This window comes from Gymnodraco acuticeps, unplaced genomic scaffold, assembly GCF_902827175.1.
Source record: "Gymnodraco acuticeps unplaced genomic scaffold, fGymAcu1.1, whole genome shotgun sequence".
NCBI classification, from domain to species: domain Eukaryota; kingdom Metazoa; phylum Chordata; class Actinopteri; order Perciformes; family Bathydraconidae; genus Gymnodraco; species Gymnodraco acuticeps.
In genome coordinates, this window is record NW_022991400.1 from 429,472 (window position 1) to 450,892 (window position 21,421).

The following is a 21,421-nucleotide window of genomic DNA, read 5'->3' on the forward strand; positions in this document are numbered from 1 at the left end:
GCAGACTTACAGCAATGACTGCCACATCAGTGTCCGAGCTCTTGATGATGACAGCTTTGTGCTCCTGTGCAGCATGTTGGGCATGTAAAAACACCCGTGTGTCACATTCCTCATGATCACACTGCAGGTCTTCAACAACATCAACAGACTGTACACCCTCCATGACAGTTACACAGTGGCATTGATTTTGATGGGCAATGTACAAGCTGAGGTTTTTACCCACTGTTGTGAGGTCTGCATGTGTCCATGCCACATAAAGGAATTCGGCCAGTGCTTCCTTATTTTTTCCGTCAGAGAGAAACTTCTTCCACTGGGTTGGAGTTCTCTGATCTGGGCTGAAGATTGTTATTAGTTGTGACCCTGCATCAGCTCTACGGGACCGTTCTAGGCTTTTGATGCTGATGGGTGGATACCGGTCAGTGACAAAATCAATGCGTGTACACTTGTGATGCAAAGCAAGTTGGAGTATGCTCTGCAGTATGGTCTCTGCAAGCTCTCCAAATGTTGCTGGTCTGGATGGCATGGCCTGCATGACTGCCATGCCATCAAAAAGAATGGCACCACCTATTGGAACTTTGTCAACCAAGCACTCTCCACCTTTGCTCTGCAATAGATCCATGAGAGCTGATTTGTTTGTTTTGGCAAGTGAACCATCAGCACTTGCTAATGGATATGACACAGTTCCCAAGGAATATGACAGAATTTCCCTCATTTCAATTTTCCTGCTCTGGCCAAGGATGAGGAGCCTGGAAAATAACTTCTTGTCAGCACGCAAAATCACTTCCTTGCCTGCTGGTCAACACTTTGGTCATCTTTCTTCTCAGCAGCTTTCTGCAATTTGCCTAAACGGAAAAAAAGGACAACTCAATGAGTTTGTTGACGTATCTCTCACACATAATTGTACCTTTCAGTTATTCAACCACAGAGAATGTGTGTGTGTGTGTGTGTGTGTGTGTGGTGTGTGTGTAGTGTGTGTGTGGTGTGTGGGTGGGGGAGGGGGTTTGCTTACCTGCTTTTAATGTTTCAGCCTTACACAGTTGATCCCTTTGTCGCTTGCCTGCTTTGATGATCATTTCCTCCTTCATCTTGCATATAATGCACAGGGCAGGAAGGACGGGGCCAGAGCCTGCGATTGGCAGGCCTGACCTTGATCGTAGCTTCTCTGTTTGGCTTCGGTACGTGCTGCGAGACGTCGATGGGATGGGCTCGACCTCAAGGTCCTCCCTAACGTCTTGATCTCCCTCACGTGCGAGCCGTCTTTCCACCTTCGTCATGGCCTTTGTGTCGGTAAACCTTATGTAGCATGTGTGGTGGAAGCCAGCGTCCTCAGGAATATCTTCGAACTCGAAATCAAGACAGTGCTTGTGGTTTTCAGCCACCACGTTCCGAGAGTCTCCCTTCAAGCCGAGCGACCGTTGTAAGCTTGTCCTGTACGTATTCCATCTTGTATTGGTAAAACAATCAACCTTTTCGTGCTTCACAGACGTAATATGCATGTAACAATGTTTGTGTGTTGACAATTTTGACTTTTTGAGACTTTCTGGTGCGTTTTCCTCGTCTCCGCTACTCGATGAAACCATGGCGGCCGCCATCTTTCACTTCTGTTGACAATATGCAGCTACCCAATTGGTGTAGCACGATCACGTGATGAACCGTGGCACGACTTTGGACCAAGATATTATTACGCTTCGAAGGGAATAGTTCAGCCAATAATTACGTGCCTAGAAGAATTGGCAGGAATTTTAGCGACGAAATTTTTTTTGGTGGATAAGCATGAATCGTTCTTTTTTATGAACTAAAGATTGTGTAGTTTCACTTCTGTGGAGCGGGATTTCTTTTCTAAAGGACTTTTCGAGGTTCACCTTGCGGCCTATATGATGTATTTTCGATCAGACGAGATCTCTCTCCCCCGTCTGTGTGCGAGGGGGCGGGGCAGTTTACACACACGCAGCTGCTACATGCAGCGGAGCACACTGCGGAGATGGCGGAGAGAACGCGCTCCGAGGTGTGGTTAAACTTTACCCGTCTCGATGTGGACAATACTTGTTACCATAAGTGCAATAAGAGTTTAGCATGTAAGCACGAGCAATTTGTCTAAACATTTAGCAAAAGTGCACCGCATGCAGACGGAGGAATGTACCGGGTTCGACCGTCTTTCTAGCAGCTCTGTAGCCCCATCCACGAGTAACGTTTCCACGTCAGGTGTTATGTATGCTAGCAGCAACACACGGAGTTAACTCAATGATACAAACATGGTCGCCGCGTCTTTATTACGTCATCACAACAACACGTTAGGTTACCAACGTAAGCCTGTTCTGACATTCGGTGATATTTTTAAAATGCCCTTTCGGCCGAAAGGGCATTTTTAACCATTTTCGGCCGATAATTTTCGGTGGCCGAATATTCGGTGCATCCCTATTGATAATGTATCTGTGGCTTTGAAGCAATTGTTTATAATCCATAATTCCATTTTTATGTAAAAATCGGAGCACAACAGTTATCTGCTAATGGTAGCTACCAGAGTGTATGCAGCTTCCGGTTTTGGCTACGCGTCACTCACTCCTTATTTGGTAATGTGTGTGTGTTAGACTGCGCTGGACTGCCGCATAGCCGAGACCGGAAGCAGCAGCCACTCTGGTAGCTACCATTAGCAGCTAACTTTTGCTCTGCGATTTTTACATAAAAATGGAATTATGGATTATAAATGAAATACTTTTTTTTATACAGAGACGTTAAAAACCTATGGATTAACCGATTCAGCCGCGTTTTTTCTCGTTTTAATGCCATTGAACAACACGTGTTTTGATAGTTTTGATACCACTAGGTATGGGATGGAGATCCGATTCTGGGACTTATCTGATATTCTGTAAAGAGAAACAATACAATGAATCAGTCAATGATGTGGTGGTAACCAGAAATGTGGGATGCCCAAAGAATGAACTGGTGTTGAGCTGAGATTCAAGTAAGTCTGTGCGGGAGCTGCATGATGTCTAAAGAACAAGATATATATTTTAAGAATCTACATGAAGGATAAATGTATGTTTTCTGTGTGGACGTGTATGGATTTCCTAGACCAGCAAAGAACAACAGCTATAAAGATGGCTTCTAGCACATGGAGCAAAAATAAAGACAAGCGGGCCTGTGAGCGAGATCAATATCCTCAGGTTTGGTGATAAAGAGCTTGTAGAAGAAGGAGATGCAATTCCAAGACAACAAATATTGCCAAGACGCTTTTCCATCTTGCATGCATCTTCCAGAACAACTCTATTGTAGAGTTAGGGAGGGCTGCAGCTTTATGCAGGTCGGACAGGAAGGATTTTGCTTGAGGAATGGAAAATGGCATAATTGATGTAACCAAGGAGGGCTACTAGCTTGCATTTGCTGCAACTGTCAGCCAGCAGATAGTTTGACAGAATCAAAGTCTGAGGTAAGGATAGTGGAGTGACAAAAAGACTGTGATAATACTTGAGGGCATGATTCAAGTCTGTCGTCGAGTAATTCGAGACAAACGGTGCTCAGATGTGTTGGTAGTGTTCACAGGTGATCATTGCTGTTTTTAAGGCTTGGCCCTGCTCTTGAAACTAAATGTACCAATGATCTACTTGACTTGTTAAGGTGTGTATTCTTCAGCTTAACCAACATAATTATGAAATGGTCTTTTCAGACTCAACAATGGCTGCTACAACAGTTGTGACCACTACAACAACCACAATGTCTCCAACAACCACAAGGTCTCCAACAACCACAATGTCTCCAACAACCACAATGTCTCCAACAATCACAAGGGCTCCAACAACAGGTAAGGGAAATATACAAATGTTTACATTACTCTTCTACGTTAGCAGCTGTTCTCAGCAATAGAACATTATCACAAGTTGCAATGGTCTTTTTATGCGTGCATTAAGTGTTTATGTTAGAGTGACACACTTTTAGATCAATATGTACCAAAAATGTATTGCAAGTTTTAACATGCTTCTGGTTACTACACATCCAAACACTACAACATCCAAAACAATACCAACATCTGTAGTTACCAGTTGTTTTTTTAATATAAGGAGTTGAGTGTATTTTCACTAATGCATCTTTACTTGCACGGTTTCACTTACACTATTTTTTTCTTTTTGTACAACAGATGCGAAAACGACAACAGCTGCAACAACATTTATGACATGTGAGCGCTTCAAAACAATCATGACATTCAATTTCCTTGTTATCTCTAGACAGTAGTTATTTAATTAAAGTTGGGTGAAACATGTGTATGTTAAAATGTATTATTTAAGATACAACAACACTTGTTACAAGTGTGAAAACAACATTCACCATGGGAACACCAGCAATTGTAACAGGTCAATGTTTTTGTCTTTTTTGTGGTGCTAAATTCGTTTTTTTATTTGACAGCAATAATACATAATGAGAAATATTACAGCATGTATTATTATCATTATTAAGCTGTTATTAAAATAATTTAGTTAGTCTTTAAGTTTCAGTGATGTTAAATGCTTGTCCAGTATTTATGTATTCAACATTTTGTATTGGCAAAAACCTTCTGGGAAACCTATTGTTTGAAACTATTAAGTCATCTCTCTTAATAGGAGAGCTGAACGTACAAGTTGTATTTATCTTTTTTCAGATCCAAAAAAAGTGTTAACATTTTTAACAAGTTTAATCAGAATATTTGGAATCCTTAGTCATCAGAATCTAATTAAATTGAATTGATTAATTGACCCAACATCTATTGACAAAACACATCTTAACACTGCAACACCTAACCTAATCCAGGAATACTTCTTCTTGCTTATAACAATGTAGTCACACCATGGTATATTGTATTTGAGATAAACATACTTTCGGTGCAGTTTAAATGTCTTGATGCAAGTGATGAGGGATATAATAACTCGACTCATACTGTCAACAGTAACACACTTTTATAAAGTAGTCTTTCAAACGCCAACATCTCTTTCAACAACCATCAATACCTGTATTTAGCAATAAGCATTTCGATAACTCATCCCTGGTTATTTGTAGAACATTTTCTGTAATTTAGGTATTTCCCTCTACAGATGATCATCAACATCATTTCAACAACTATTGTTACCACCAGGTTTTTAAGAGATATGTGATGGGGAAACAGCTCAGTAATTACATTGGGAAAGGGAGTAATGGACATGTTTCATACACGTTTTTCCATTATTACCCTTTGTTAACTAGAATGACTTCAATTTATAATTTCATATATTCTGCTACAACAGCTCCAACACTGACCACAATTGCGACAAGTAATCGCTACACAATAATTAAAACTCTTACATATTATAATTATGAGTGATTGTTACAATTATGGTTGAAAGGGGTTGTTAATGTTCTTGCCAAACCTTGCAATTCACATTTAAAGATACTTGAACTAAATGTACTTGTGTTTTCAGCTTCTAGAAGGACTACTAGTGTGACAGACATTACCTCCACCCCAGCTCCAACCACAGCACTCACAACTGATGCTACTACCAAGGCTACACCTGCAGTACAACAGACCACTGCTCCTGTGAAAGGTATTTTTTGTTGACAAAAATGTAGTAATGAGGCTCTATCTAGCTCATTGCTTTATAACAGGGGTGTCAAACTCAAATACACAGTGGGCCAACATTAAAAAATCGGTACTAGTCAAGTACTGGTTCAATGTTTATTGCAAAACGTATTGAAATGAACTTATTGCACATATTAAACCTGGAACTAACAAAGCTTAAATTATTGCCCGTAAAAACAACATTAAATAATCAGTTGCATTCATTTCTTATGGCTCTATCTGCAGCTTTTCCGGAGTCAGCTTCAAAAAAACAATTTCCCTCAAAGAAAAAAGCAAACATGCCCTGTTGTCGCAAGAAAGAAAGTGCAGAAGGAAACATCCATTTAAACTCAGTGTGCTGCTCTGTGATGCTAGTTCAAGCCAGATACTTGGCATCTCATCTTGGGTGCAAGTTCATCAATGTTTGGGGTCAGGCTCTGAGCTGAGGAGACCCTCAGGATTGAGTGAAGGTGTGCGTGCAATATACCGGCGGGCCAGATGTAATAGGAATTAGAAATTATTCTGCGGGCCGAAATTAAATCCACCAAGGGCCTGATTTGGCCCCCGGGCCTTGAGTTTGACACATGTGCTTTATAACATCTCCATTACCTTTTTTTAGTAAATACATATCAGTGTGCGAAAAAGTACACGTCCCACCGTCCGGGACGTGTTATTTACAATATCGGACAAGTAGATCTGTCAATTGACTTGTCCGGCGGACAAGTGACGTTTATTGACAAATGATTGATACATTCAGTTTACAAATGGCAGAACTCATTCGCAAATTGTACGTGTCCGCCAATGTTCGTTTAGAAATGTTAGTTTCGGTTCTGCTTGTCGATTCCTAACGAAATGCATCTCGCGCTTTCTGTACAGTTAGACGGGGGAGCGGGGTGGGAAGTGTAGCACAGTGGCAGGGTTGGGAAGCAAAACTCGGTTCTGAGTAGGAACAAATAACAATTGTCCGGTACCGGGATTAATAAGAGTTGTGAGGACAGGAGGCGAGGCCGAGCTGCAGCTGCAGCTCTCTCATATGCTCCGTATCAGCTGATCGCTGCACGGTGCAGCTCAGTGTCTCTCTCTCTCTTTCTACACACAGCGGATCCGCTGCCCGTTTAACAGCCTCATCTTTGTCAAACTTTATTATGTTCTTTCTCTAACACGTAATGAAGGTTATTAATCGTTTTAGCTCCTGTGTTGTTAATATTGACCGCCATTTCCTTTATGAAGTAAAGCAGCCTCCCTGTCTGTGTCCTCGCGCTGTCCTCACATCCCCGGACCCCCAGACTCGGAGCAGCGCAGGGATGTCAGTATTAGGCTTGTTTGAGACACATTGCGGCTCGCCTCGAAAGTAGACGAGAGTAGCCGATCGCAGCCGGGGGAGGTCTCAAAAAGCTCGTCTTAAGTCGGACAGCTCGGAGTCGGAGTCGGCTTGACTGGGTTTGCAATGGCGGCAATTGCGTTGGCGTTTTTCGTTGCAGATGAAGTGGATGCAATAGAAATCCTGCAACTATTATATCACTACAAATGAATGACTCAAGTGTCAGTTCATTTTGAAACAAATCAGTACAAGGGGGGTTGAATACATGTAAAAGACAGAACCACTTATTACTTTTCAAAACTACTTCCGTCAGTGGTCTTGACAAGTTTGCATTTATAAAGAATGCACAAATGTGTATATTCGTTAATGTCAGATATGTACTAAGTAAATGCATTTGTTCCTGCTCAAGATTAGATTCAACTTTATTGTTATTGCACATATTACAGGTACTGAGACAACGAAATGCAGTTTAGCTTCTAACCAGGTGCAACAAGCAGTAAAGTGAAAAGTAATGTACACAACCTACAGAATAAAAATGAATTGAATGATGAATAAACAGTGAGGGGTATGAATACACTAGATATCAGCCTGTGAGCAGCATGAACAGTGTGTATGAATATGCTAAGATATATAAAGTATGAAAACGGTAAGCAGTATAGTATAACATATATAGATATTAATGTCATGATGATAAACATTGTGGAACAATGATGAAAAATGGGAATGGATGTGGCGACGTAAAACTGACACAAAACAACAACAAACTTTTGCCAGCCAATTGGAGAGTTTCATCAGCAGCACGTGGTAAAAATCACCAATGAGCACTCAGCTCGAGATACCAGCGAGACGTTTCCCATCAAGCATTTCGCTTCTGCAGCCCGTGGAGAGCAACTGCGCCAACTCGCCTCGCCTCGCTCTCAAGGCTGCGGGCGTCTTTGTCCCGCGAAATTTCAAAGTCTCATGTGGGCGGGCCTCCAGAGCAAGTCGGACAAAATGACTAACCATCATGCAACGCACTAGCAAGACGTTGATCGCAACTGCGCAGGTCTGCGCAGGTCTTGCTTGTCTCAAACAAGCCTATTGTTTATGAAGCGGGCTATAGAAAGTAGCTACATTATTGAAATGAAAATACTATTTATTTACTTTTACAAACAGTGAGCAGCTGGGCAGCTGCAGCATGTGTATTGCAGGACATGTGTAAGAGTGCAAGCGTCTTTGAGTTGTAGAAAAGCGCTAGGCCCATAGGCTATAAATATAATGTATTATTATTATTATTAGGTTATGTCCTATGTGTTGGACATGTGTGGTTGGACTTTGTCTCACAGGCAGGTTGCAGTGTAACATCAGAGGACACTGGGCCAATTGTACATTCTCAAACTGCACCACTTAGAACTAACTAAACAATGCAGAGATTATTTTTATATAATTGTATTCAATAACCGTAAGAAATTAAACAGTATGAAGTGATTTGTAAATAGGAATACAGATTTGACTTAATGTTTTCATAAATATATTTTTCTCCCAGTTTGACTTATTTTTACCCTCTCAAAGAACCGGAATCGAGAACCGAAAATAACCGGAATCGAAAAGCAGAACCAGAATCGTTAAAATCCAAACGATACCCAACCCTATGTGTGATGCAGTAAAATATTACCGCTCACTTACGTTAGCGGTGTCGTAAAAACCGTGGGAAAATGTAAAATACGATGACGAAGAAGAAGATTCCAGTGGCCCCAATTTTTGTCCATTCTGGACAAGTGAACAATGTATTCGGACAAGTAAATTGCCAAACTCACTTGTCCATGGACAAGTACTCTCTAAAAACTTTTTCTCACACTGCATATTGATTTGTGTCTTTTCCCCTCGGTCACCAAGACTTGAAAGAAACTATTTTCTTGTTCTTGTAAACTACTTTTCACTGTGGGTTTTGAATATATTTCTTAATGATAACATGTATGTGACATCCCTGCAGCCTACATATGCTGATAGCTAAGCTTGTCTTAACAAAAATAAAAATGACATTACTTTATTATGCAGCACAGGGTTCATTTTTTAAAAGCATCCATACAAAGAAAGCACAGGCGAGCCAAACGTGAAAAAAGGGCTTTGACCTCAGGGTGTAAATGGACATATGTCATTCATTCAAAAATTAATTGATGAATTATAAATTGCAGTTCTGCTTGAATATAGGTCAGACTATTTAATTGCTACCTTCCACATGACATCTCAACACTGTTGTTGAAAAGGATATTTGCATTTTATAGAGATATGGGTGTTATACCCTGGATCAAATGTAACATTTGTGATATTGATTGATCTGCAAGTCATGCAAACCAAATTAAACAATTATTCACAATGGTCTCCTCTCTTCTCATATCTAGCTAGTATATTCTTTAAATCACAACAAACTGAATTGTTTGATCTTGTTTTTATTCTCTTTTCAAATAAACAGGGTTCAATTTGGAAATGACAGTGCAATTAAACAAGATGTTCACAGACACATTGAATGATCCACAAAGTGCTGCATACAACGATCTTAAAAACACCATGAATGAAGTGGTAAGTGCATTGATAAATACCATATCAAATTGTAACCTGTATTTTCAGTTTCATTGGTAATGTTATGAACCGTATCTCTCCCACAGTTAATCAACAAGTATGAAAGAATAACAGGGTTTATTGGTGTTTCTGTGACAGGATTCAGGTATGGTAATTCTGGCATTTAAGACATATGGAGGCAGGAAATCTGTACACATTTGACACCACCATTTTGTTTTGTGTTTGTTCTTACAGAGAAGGAAGCATATTTACAGATTTTGTTGTTGTGACTACAGAGGTTAAAACAGCAGAATTGGCTAAAGCAAATAAAGAATTTTCAGAAGCAGTAAACTCTAATATTGCCCCTGTCATTGGCTCTGTCACTGCATTGTACAACAGTAAGTCCAACATAGCTAGTAGGTCATTACATTTTGTTTAACTTTTATAAATATCAAACTGATGTGTTTTTCTTTCTCCAAAGGTGAAGATGAATTAGGGTTTACCGCCCCAATTTATACTGGAAATAGCATGACACTGGTGTGCAAACCCAGAAACATTAATGTGGGACAAATAAGTAGTGTCGAGTGGACATTACGTGGAAGGGTAATTAAGCAGCTTGGAAGGAGAACAATAACTTTAAATCCTATAACAGGGTCTGTCCTAAAAATAAAGAAAGCCATTCTTCTGGATATTGGTAAGCAAAAGCTGGTAAAAATAAGTAAAATAATACTTCCATTTTAATTGATGCTAATAGACAAATTAATTTGCTGCTTGGTCCATCATATCTGTGCAAAAAAAATGACAATATCTCAATATTGGACTGAAAAAAAAACACATACTGTCATTGTATCAGAATGGAAATATACAGCTATAGTCAAATACTGGAATTTTCACAATTTAATATACTAATGGTATCATTCTTTTAAAAATGTTTACAGCAAACCAATGTAATCATTGTTTTTATTATCTTAATTACAGGGCTTTACCAATGCACTCTGATGGGCGACGTATTGCAGGTCATAAAAAAAATGGACGTGACTGGAAATGATATCCAACAAGCTCCCATCATAGAATCAAAGAGTCAAATAAACGTTAGATGTCTGGGGACAGAGGGACAAACAGAATCACTTGTGTGTTGTGTGCAGTCCCCTTTTAAGGTGAATTGGTTTAAAGACTCACCTAATCCTTTTGGTAAGTTTAAAATGTTTCAGAAAACTTCTCAATCTGGCCATACTGAAAACACGCATCCAATAACAGTTTATTTTATTAACACTGTTAAATGTTTGCAGATGCTGGTGTTACTGAAAATGGAAAGCAATTCTGTCGCACATATAAACGACCGCTAGGAGAATGCGGTGGATCAACGTCACTAAAATTGACTTGTAAGGTCGATAATCTCGAATATAGACGGGTAACAACATTGAACATTTTCGTAGAATGTAAGTGCAATGTTTCAAAAGTGACTATTCTTTTCCTTTGCAGTCTTTTTCCCCCAATATTTTGTGTAATACTAATTGATTATTATTTATCTCCTAAGCTTTTACATGTAAAGACGCTGATTATGGGGATGGACGACAAGGCGACAAATCTATTAAAGAATGTCCTACGGGTCAAGAGGGGGATAAGAGTGCGGAGTGTGATGATGGAGAGTGGAGATTGTTAGAGGACACTTGCGTTATCAAAGTAATCAAGGAGTTGCTTGTTTCTTCAGAGGTAAGTGATCAGCTGGGGATAACAATTCATCCCCATTTTAATTCTATAAAACACACAGTATAACATAAAGTTATTTCAAAAAACGGTCCTATGTTCACTAGTTCTACGTAACCAGACATTCCACGTTGTGCAAAAATGGTATGTAGGAAATATTTTCTTTCTAACCAACTACACCTGTCAACTCAGAGACACCATCTGTTCAACAAAACATGAATAAAATCTAAACGTTCTTATAAATCAACTCAACAGCAGAAATCATTACCAGTTGCTCAAGATAATCCACTGACCTTGTGAGAAGTTTCATTTAGTATGTATTTTATTTCAACTGAAGTACATTCGCCAATTCCAAGTGAGAAAAAATGTACCAAGCTAATTTGTTATAATATTTTGTATTGTTGTAAAAAAAAAAAAAAAACACGTTTTCGACCAACATCAGCACATTACATCACGGTGTCTGCTGTCCAGTAACTTCTTGTAATTAACTGACCACTGTTTTTAGATAAAGTGTGGCTCTGCAGCAACACTTCTTTAATTTTTAAAGGAGCCCTATTATGCTTTTTGAGGGTTTCCTTTCCTTTAATGTGTTATCTAGTTGTGGTGCATGTACATAGTCTGCAAAGGCTAACATTCCTAAAGTTCTCTTCATTGTCCTTCCAATATACTAAAGTAATCATAATATATATATATTCAACAAAAATGTTCATATTATGTATATATTCAACAAACAAATATTCATGTGTCCGAAAGGGAGCAGGAGGAAGCAAATGCTTATTAATTCCCACCCCTTACTTACTGCTGATCAATGATTATCCTTTAAATATTTTCTGAAAGTACTAAGTACTAACTGTAGAAGTGCTTACTGTGGCTTACATTTTAAATAATGACGTTTATCATTGTTCATCATTATATCTCTTAATCTTATATCCCTAGAGCGAGTTATTTTGTTTGTATGCATCATGCATTATTTTTATGCTTTGGCTAAAATGACTGTTACAGATGCAGAGCAGATGTGTTGTGAAATGTTTTTTTTTTACTGGCTACTCCTGCAGCACACAATCACAGTTCGTATCAGCAGAGGGGGAAGAAGTACTCTTATCTTGTACTTAAGTAAAAGTAGAAATACCACACTGTAGGAATACTACAAGTAAAAGTCCTGCATTGCAAATGTTACTCAAATAAAAGTACAAAGTAGCAACAAATGTAAAGAATAGTATCTAAAAATGGTAATTAAGTACAGTAATTATTAGTACTTGAGTAAATGTACTTAGTAACTTTACACCTCTGCATATCAGCTTTAACTGTTTAAAAGTAATACGCATCCCCTCTAGTAAATCATCAATTTCAGGATTCACATAAATATCAATACTTTTTCAACAAAGATGGACAAACTTGTCAAAACTGTGGTGGCTCAGATTAAGTAAACTAAAGATTCAAGATTCAACCATTCAAAGGCTTTATTGCCATGTGCAAAGTGGCTACAGTGTCATTTTGGCAATGAAAATCTTAAGTCCCAGGCTCCTCCAACTATGCATAATAAATATATAAAAGACAAACCGATAAAATATAAAAATATATTTTTTTGTTATTACAATGTTTCAAAACAAAGAACATTTAAGTTAATATGGGATAGGTCTCCAAATGGTAGTACCCTGTATCAAAGCACCATCCCTCACACAATCACATTCTTTTAGCCTCTTCTGTACTTTTTTGGCTTAAAATGTGCAGCTGTTGCTAGAAAAGAAACAGCTCTGTATTTTTCATGGTTTACAATCGCTCATTATATAAATGTATGTGTTTTTAATATTTACTTTAGGAGTTGCAAGTGAAGGATGTCCCAGATTTTGTGGAGGGTCTGAGTAAAGATGTCAAAGAGGTGAAGAAGGAAGTAAGAGAGTCACCTAATACCATATCAACTATCGTGGAAATCCTGGGCAACATTGCAGATTTGGCTCTGGTCGTCAATCAACCTGTCATAGAGGTAGGTTAAACCTCCCAGTTAGACATTTTTGGTTCTAAAAAAAAAACTCTTAGAATGTTACCATTCGATGTTCTAGGAATATGGCGGCAGTGGGAAACAGTTGTTCCAGGGTGGAGAGTCCTGGCTGGTCTTTGGAGTGTGGAAGGCCTTGGGTTCCTCCTGGGAGAGAAACAAAAATGAGTGTGAGGCAAAAGCAGGCAAAGTTGTCAAAGAACATGCTGGCAAAAAGCTAGAGCGGCACGCAACAAACCGTTCACCGCAACAAACCGTTCACCGCAACAAACCGTTCACCGCAACAATCCGGCAGGGAATGAGTGCAGGCTGCAAGCTTTCATAGTGTGGCTGATGAGCAGGTTACAGGTGTGGTTGATTGGAGATTGCTCCCAGCCGTGTCGAGCAGACCAGCAGGCAGGTGGGGGGGGGAGAGAGAGACACAGACAGTAGAAACAAACACATACAAACACTAACAGCAGAAAACAGATAGTTTGAATACGTCCCACTCATTGTCTCAATGCGCTCATACATCTTAAGAAAGTTATCACCAAAAATGTTAAGAATGTTTTTAGAGAACGTTATCCTACCTTTCAGAAGAACATTCTGGGAACCAAAATAAAACGTCTCGCTGAAAACATTCCTAGAACAATGAATGGTAACATTCTCAGAATTTTTTGAGAACCAAAAATGTCTAGCTGGGAACTCACACATGCCACCGCAAACATGCAATATCTGCTTACAGCTTATCATGAATTAAGTGCTTGTTTTTTTCAAAAGGAAAATGTGGTGACATCAGATTTTTTTAAAACATCCTTTTCAAACAAATGCAACAAATTTGTTTTTTAAAGCGCTCTAGAAATAAATCTGACGTTGACCATGACCGTGTTAATATTTGCCAGAAACGTTTTATAAAAAAAGAATAACATCCTGAAAACATTTTCAGAATGTATCTTGGAAAATGTTCTTCTTTTGTTTTCATGTAACATTGAGGGAACATTTTATAAAGAACATCTTTAATGTGTTACCCAACAACGTCCAAAACACATCCTTAGAATGCTGCAGGCAAAACGTTCCACCTTTGTTAACATATCACATTAAAGGAACGTTTTATAAAAAAACTTTCTGTCATCTCAGGCCTCAATAACATCCTGAAAACATCCTCTGAATGTTGCAGTTAAAACGTTATGTCTTAGTTAACCTTAAACCTTATAGGAACATTATTTGAAAAAATAAATATCCTAAAAAGAACATCAGATTAAAACGTTTCTTTAAAACCTTATTAGAACCAATAGGTAACGTTAGCCAAAGTTGTGAGAACAATCCCCGCTAGCTGGGCTTCCCATCAGCATTATCTTAGTTTAGATATGTCTTTTCTTTTTTTTCTTTTTTTTTATTGAGTCATGAGTTACATTTGTACGGTCTATATTTTTCCTTCCACCCCCCCCCCCTCTCCTGGTCCTAACTAGTAAAGTAAATAAATACATATATAGAGAACAATAAAGTGATGTAAAAGATTATTTAATTGTTTTTATAGATAAGGAAATAAAGAATAATGACAATAATACATGTATATATATATACTCACATATGTATACCCACATATATATATATATATATGTATATACCTACACCCATACCCACACATTTACATACTCATATACACATACACATACGTACGTACGTACGTACATGTATATCAAAAACAAAGAAACATACATTCATAGTCCCCCCTTTTTTCCTAACTTAGTGTCTTAAGTTCAGCTATGTAGGCTATCACAGAGGCCCAGACAGATTCAAATAGTTTTGAGGAGCCCCTCAGGTTATATTTAATCTTCTCCAAGTTCAGGTACAACATTACATCTTTAAGCCATAGAGATGCTTTAGGTGCTATTGAGGATTTCCATTCAAGGAGTATTCTTCTACGTGCTCATAGAGATGCAAAGGCTATACTGTCCTTAGTTTTCCTCCTCATCATTCGGTGGTCAGGTAGTACTCCAAAAATGGCAGTTTCTGCACATGGTGTCAATACCACGTCCAAGGCCTCAGTAAGGTGTTTGAAAATGCTTGTCCAGTATCCTTGTAGGCGAGGACAAGACCAACACATATAAGTTGAAGAAACACATTGGTCATTCACTCCGCCTCGAGTTGAGACGTTCATCCACTCATTCATGGTGTCGTCATGAAGAAACACACTCCTCAATGTCAGTTTCGGTACTTTAATGACAAGGATGACGACACCCTGAAACAGAGCAATGCAGCAAGATAAGCTGACAAAGTACTACATCCATGCATGTCATGACCAATAGACATATATTCAACGACACAGAGTATAGACACACCAAACAATAGTGGAAACAATCTTACATGAATGAGTGGATGAACGTCTCAACTCGAGGCGGAGTGAATGACCAATGTTTGAACTAAAATGGCCGCTCGGCACTACCGGGTCAGAGCACGGCAGCGACAGCAGTGACGCTGCCCTCTAGTGGCCGGCGATAAACTCTTCATTAGTCATGTTTGCTGGTGACATGTGACATCTGTTACAGGTATCCGTGACATTAGGGTATATTTTGGAGAGTTTAGAGTTGGTGTAATAGATACGGTGGACAACTTTTAGTTGTATAAGATTGAGCCTGGAACAGGACGTACTATTGTTCACTCTCGCTAATGCGCCATTCCCAGACATCATCATCTATAGCTTGGACTTGTTCATCTTCCCAATCTTGTTTGATTTTACCAAGCGATGTTTCTGTGAGACGGGAGATGGAATTGTAAATTCTTGAAACCAGTCCTTTTTCGGTTGTTAGAGTGTCCAGAATTGAGTCAATTATTGAATCCGGAGGGATATTGGGGAAGGAAGGGTTGTTTAGTTTAACCCAGTTTCGGACCTGGACGTAGCGAAATAGATGAGTGCCTGGAAGGCAACATTTGTCAGAGAGTTGGCTAAAGCTACCGAAAACATTGTTAATGCAAAGGTCCCTTACTGATAAGATCTAATCTCTGCCACATAGAGAAGGCCCCTTCAGTGTAAGGGGGGAGAAAGAGATGGTTGTTGCGAATGGGACTATGTATAGAGGATCCACAGAGTCCATGAGCCTTTCTGAATTGGGACCAAATTCTTAGGGTGGAAACAACAATCGGGTTATTCGAATATTGAGTTGGCCGGCTGGGTAATGTAGATGTAAGCAAAGCCAAGAGTGAGGTATTAGGACAGGATTTGGCTTCAAGCTCACACCAACTCAATGTTGGTTCCTTAGTCCATATAATTACTTTGTGGATATTGGCTGCCCAATAGTTGTGTCTTGGGTTTGGAAGCTCACTACGTAGATCTGTGCCTTTGTAAAAGCCCTCTCCTAATTCTAGGAGTCTTCCCTTGCCATGAAAAAGAGGAGATTAGTGTGTCGATTTTACAAAAAAGTGATTTGGATAGTGTGGGGTATCTATATTACTTTGTAAGGGTAAACCCCAGCTCGGTTCAATAACCAGAACCCAGTGAACAAAGATAACAGTACTCATGTTTCAAGTTTACTTGCTGCAAGGAGAGTCAGCGAGTGACATGCCATGTCAACTCCTTAACCAACTCCCAGCTAGGAGAACCAACTCTCAGCTAGGAGAACCAACTCTCAGCTAGGAGAACCAACTCTCAGCTAGGAGAACCAACTCTCAGTCGCCTTCTCTCAGTGCAGTCTTTTTATTTCAACAAACAGTAACATGAGACAATCATGTGGTGTTGACCAACGCCTTATTTGTTAGTGTGTGAATCTTGTGACTGTCAGTCATGTGAATCTGTGTGTGTGTGTATGTGTGCCATTTGACAGAGAACAGACTGTTCTCTGTTGCTACATAACACATTTTATGAGAACACATTTTATGAGAATACATTAATGAAAACACATTAATGAAAATAGTATATACATTATGAAAACACTTTTATCCTTCAATAAACTCTAACATTCCCTCCTGTTTTTCATAATTACTAGCTGGTTACAGTGTCTTTATAGTCATTAGCGTCAGACCCAGCAGGGTCACTACACACAACACCTCTCCCAACATAGTCTAGTTGTGATAGTGGTTCTGTTGTTTTCTTCACCGGGGTTGAGACCAGTATTTCCTAATGAAACACCGCCCTTTGTAGCCGGACTTCCACCACTTATCCGTCGTTAAGTTGGAGGGGTATTATCTTTTTGCAGTGGCTCTGATGTATCCACGTAGTTCTTTCGGCGATTTTTAGTGCAGTCGGTGTTGTCAGCAGTACCGTGTAGGGACCGTCCCACCGTGGACAGTGCCAATGCTTCCTCTTAATCACCTTCACGAGGACCTGGTCACCAGTCTGCACTCGAGTATCCTGTAAGGGAGTAGAAATGTCTGGCAGGTTATTTGTTCGAGCTATCTCATTACTTCTGAAGAGTCTGCTCATCCATTCAGCTAATGTAGTCTCTGCCTCAGCATCATCCTCCTCCCTCACCTCGTCTGTGATTGGTAGTCTGAATTGCCTTCCTGTTATGATCTCAAAGGGAGACAACCCTTTTGCCGTGGGTGTGATTCTCATGCATGTTTCTACTTTCCTCTCTGTGGTCGCTCATTGCCTTGAGCATTGTCTGCAACATACTACACAGGCTCTACAATAGTTTTTAGAAAATTTAATATAGTTGTATGTATGGAAGTGTTCATTTATTATTGTCACCATCCCCTCCTGTTGAGACATGGCACGGCCCATGACTCAAATGAGCTGCTGTTTAATAGAGACTAACAGGGAGTACTATCTTGTTGTTTATTCTGAATACTTCAGAAAGGTCAATGTGATGTGTGTGGACGTCCTCTTCTTCCTTTTGTACGTCTAGTCAGTTGTCATAACTATGTAGGTTATGTGAAGGGGGGGGGGCCATGTCTTTCGTCTTTGTACCGTCCCTTTTGTCCCCCTTCTTTGTTCTGTGGTCTCTGTTCCTCACAGTCTCTCGCCATGTGCCCCTCCTTTCCGCACCTGTAGCAGAGAAATTTGCCTTCTGCGTTTCTGCCTCCTCCTCTGCCTCTGCCTGTTCCTCTATCATTCCCTCGTCCTCTGTTAAACCCGCCTCTCCCCTGTCCTGGTCCCACAAAGAAAATCTGATTTTCTTCCCCATCTTCTCCTATGAAGAAAGCTGATGCTGACGCTTTCTTATGTTTTTTTTCTTTGATCTGGGTTGCTGCATGTTCTGCATAATTTAGGCACTCTTGTAAGTCGCATGTCCTATGGTTAACATTATGCTTGCGGATAAAGTCAGCAATACCTGGGTGGAAGCCATTCATCAGGCTTTGTTTCAGCTGCTGCACATATGGAGAGTCAACAGCATTGCTGGGTGGAATTCCGCTATGGATACGGAAACAATCTTCCATTCTGATTCTGAAATCTTGTACTGACTCTTTTTCTCCCTGTCTACACCCTGAGACTTTAGTAAAGTCTCGTCTCAGTGCAAAAACCCTCTCGATTGAGATATTTACGGGAGCGAGTGTATTTATGAGGTCCTGCTGACCTGGTTCCAGGGGGTTTCCATTGGGCGAGGACCCGGTGAAATCTCCCTTTACCCTGGCCCATTCGTGGCCAAAAATTGTCATAAGGGTTCTTAAAACTTCATGTCCATTTAAACCATATGACGCTATTAATGCAGTATGGTCAAGGACAAACTGCGCCGGGTCCTGTTTGTATGGAGTCAGTCCCTCACAAGCCTTTTTACACTCATCCATTGTCCATGGGTGGAACACTTTTAACATTCTTTCTAGGTCACCGTCAACTCCATAGTGCGGGTTGGCCACTTGTACTAATGGATAAGCATCACCCTGATATGCTGTTCCATCGAAGGATTGTTCTGCTTCTCTTAATTCTTCAACAGGATATAACTTGGTTTCCCCCTTATTTTTTCTGGTGTGCAGTGGGCTTAATGCATCTGCCATTTCTATGTCGATGCGTTTTTGTGTCTCTCTTTCCCTGTCTTTTCTCTCTTTCTCTTGCTTTCTTTTTATTCTTTGTTCCTGCGCTTTGTGTTCTTCCACTATCGCTCTCTCTTTCTCGCGGCATACAGCGTCAACTGACCCTGAACGCCCTGTCTCCTCGCCTGCTTTCACTGAAACAGCCGCTGCTATCATACCTTCTTCTGCACCACCTGTCCTTTTATGGGCTTGTTCAGCCCATAAAGCTGCAACCCGCAGTTGAGCTTCTAACTTCTTTATTTTCTTGCCTTGTGTTGTTCCAGCTGTTGCTGCTCTCAATTTGTCGCTTAATTCTCTTACTGCTTGGTGTTCCTACTGGACAACGTGCCGGTCAGAACCTAATTCCTAATTCACCACTAGTATACTTCAACAGACCACAGAGTTTTTGTTATCACCGTTAGGTTTCCACTCTGTGCGCTGATTCCACTTGGTGACACTTTTACACACTGCTTTCACTCAATCACTCATAAGTGTACCAAAGGCACGTCAATCCCTCCTCCTAGGCGGAGTAGCCTTTCTCTATCAACGTTTTATCAACCTCCTTAATGGCGGAGTAGCCTTTCTCAACCTCCTTAATGGCGGAGTAGCCTTTCTCTATCAACGTTTTATCAACCTCCTTAATGGCGGAGTAGCCTTTCTCTACCTCCTTAAATGGCGGAGTAACCTTTCTCAACCTCCTTAATGGCGGAGAAACCATTCTCTACCTCCTTAAATGGCGGAGAACCATGTATATCAACTTTTTATCAACATCCTTAATGGCGGAGTAACCTTTCTCTACCTCCTTAAATGGCGGAGAAACCATGTACCGTAATTTTCGGACTATAAGCCGCGCCTTTTTTCCCATTTTTCGACCCTGCGGCTTATATAACGGTGCGGCTAATCTATGGATTTTTACAGCTAACGGCCACTAGGGAACCTCCTAAATCTATGGATTTTACAGGTTACAGTCCACCACCTTTAACAATATGGGCTCTATGACCGGTCCGCGCCCGCCACCTTTAAGCGGCGGGCTCCAGCAGGAAAAGCTGGAGGCCGGAAAAGAGTGAGACAGGTAGCCGCGCCAAGTAAAAGTGGAACCGAGAGTGGTACGAGAGACAGAACGAGAGCAAGACAGGACAGACATTACGAGAGCGAGACAGTTTGTGCAAAGGAAGTTTTCATGCACAAACCCTGCCGGTACGTGCCGCTGGGAGCGCACCGTTTAAGTTTGAAAGTTGAAAAGTTTGTGTGTCTGAACGCTATGTGATACAGTACAGTTTACACAGCACAGTACATGTTCTGTAGCTACTATTGCACTAAATGGTAACACTTGAATACGTTATGCAAACTATGCAACTTGTTTGTTGAAATGTTAATAAATGGGAGCTTCCTCAAACAGCCATCTCTTTCCCGACAATCCCCTCTGTGCACGACCCTTACATATGGTAATTAACATTAAAACCACCTGCGGCTTATCGTCCAGTGCGGCTTAATATATGTACACATCATTCATTTAGCTGCTGCTGGCTTATAGCAGGTGCGCTTTATAGTCCGAAAATTACGGTATAATCAACTTTTATCTTACCCGTTATCTGTGGTCACTGGTCCGGTTGGATTCCGTCAATCGTGCCGAGGATGAGGGAGGTTGGACATATAAGCACCGGCCCGGCCACGAATTCTGCGTCCCGGGTCTTTCTCGGGGTCGGCTGATGATCCCGGCTGTCGACAGACGTGCGGCGTGTCTTTCCCTCCTCCTTCCCGTCACGATGTTTGGATTTCGGCTCGAAGGACCAATTAATGTGGGTATCTTATATTACTTTGTAAGGGTAAACCCCAGCTCGTTCAATAACCAGAACCCAGTGAACAAAGATAGACAGTACTCATGTTTCAAGTTTACTTGCTGGCAAGGAGATGTCAGCGAGTGACATGCCATGTCAACTCCTTAACCACTCCCAGCTAGGAGAACCAACTCTCAGCTAGGAGAACCAACTCTCAGCTACTTACGGAAAGAAACCACTCTCAGCTAGGAGAACCAACTCTCAGCTAGGAGAACCAACTCTCAGCTAGGAGCCCAACACTCAGCTAGGAGAATCAACTCTCAGCTAGGAGAACCAACTCTCAGCTAGGAGAACCAACTCCCAGCTAGGAGAACCAACTCTCAGCTAGGAGAACCAACTCTCAGCTAGGAAGAACCAACTCTCAGCTAGGAGAACCAACTCTCAGCTAGGAGAACCAACTCTCATGTCGCCTTCTCTCAGTGCAGTCTTTTTTATTTCAACAAACAGTAACATGAGACAATCATGGTGGTGTTGACCAACGCCTTATTTGTTAGTGTGTGAATCTTGTGACTGTCAGTCATGTGAATCTGTGTGTG

General features: G+C 40.5%; 1 protein-coding gene and 1 long non-coding RNA gene across 2 annotated transcripts in view; one reads left to right on the forward strand and one right to left on the reverse strand.

The window, feature by feature from the left end:
• Positions 1–21,421, forward strand: part of LOC117532366 (adhesion G-protein coupled receptor F1-like) — a 32,837-nt gene that overhangs the window by 6,429 nt on the left and 4,987 nt on the right. Inside the window, exons 2-12 of the mRNA XM_034195676.1 lie at positions 3,665–3,799; positions 4,133–4,171; positions 5,424–5,546; positions 9,334–9,440; positions 9,527–9,585; positions 9,675–9,817; positions 9,901–10,113; positions 10,398–10,610; positions 10,709–10,858; positions 10,957–11,132; positions 12,946–13,110. Of these exons, the coding sequence (XP_034051567.1) occupies positions 3,665–3,799; positions 4,133–4,171; positions 5,424–5,546; positions 9,334–9,440; positions 9,527–9,585; positions 9,675–9,817; positions 9,901–10,113; positions 10,398–10,610; positions 10,709–10,858; positions 10,957–11,132; positions 12,946–13,110 (1,523 nt within the window). The remainder of the gene's footprint in view (positions 1–3,664; positions 3,800–4,132; positions 4,172–5,423; positions 5,547–9,333; positions 9,441–9,526; positions 9,586–9,674; positions 9,818–9,900; positions 10,114–10,397; positions 10,611–10,708; positions 10,859–10,956; positions 11,133–12,945; positions 13,111–21,421) is intronic.
• Positions 16,622–20,772, reverse strand: LOC117532367. Its single transcript, XR_004566849.1, has 2 exons — positions 20,633–20,772; positions 16,622–17,449 (listed from the first exon to the last, which is right to left on the reverse strand). It is a non-coding gene; the product is annotated as an uncharacterized LOC117532367 (long non-coding RNA).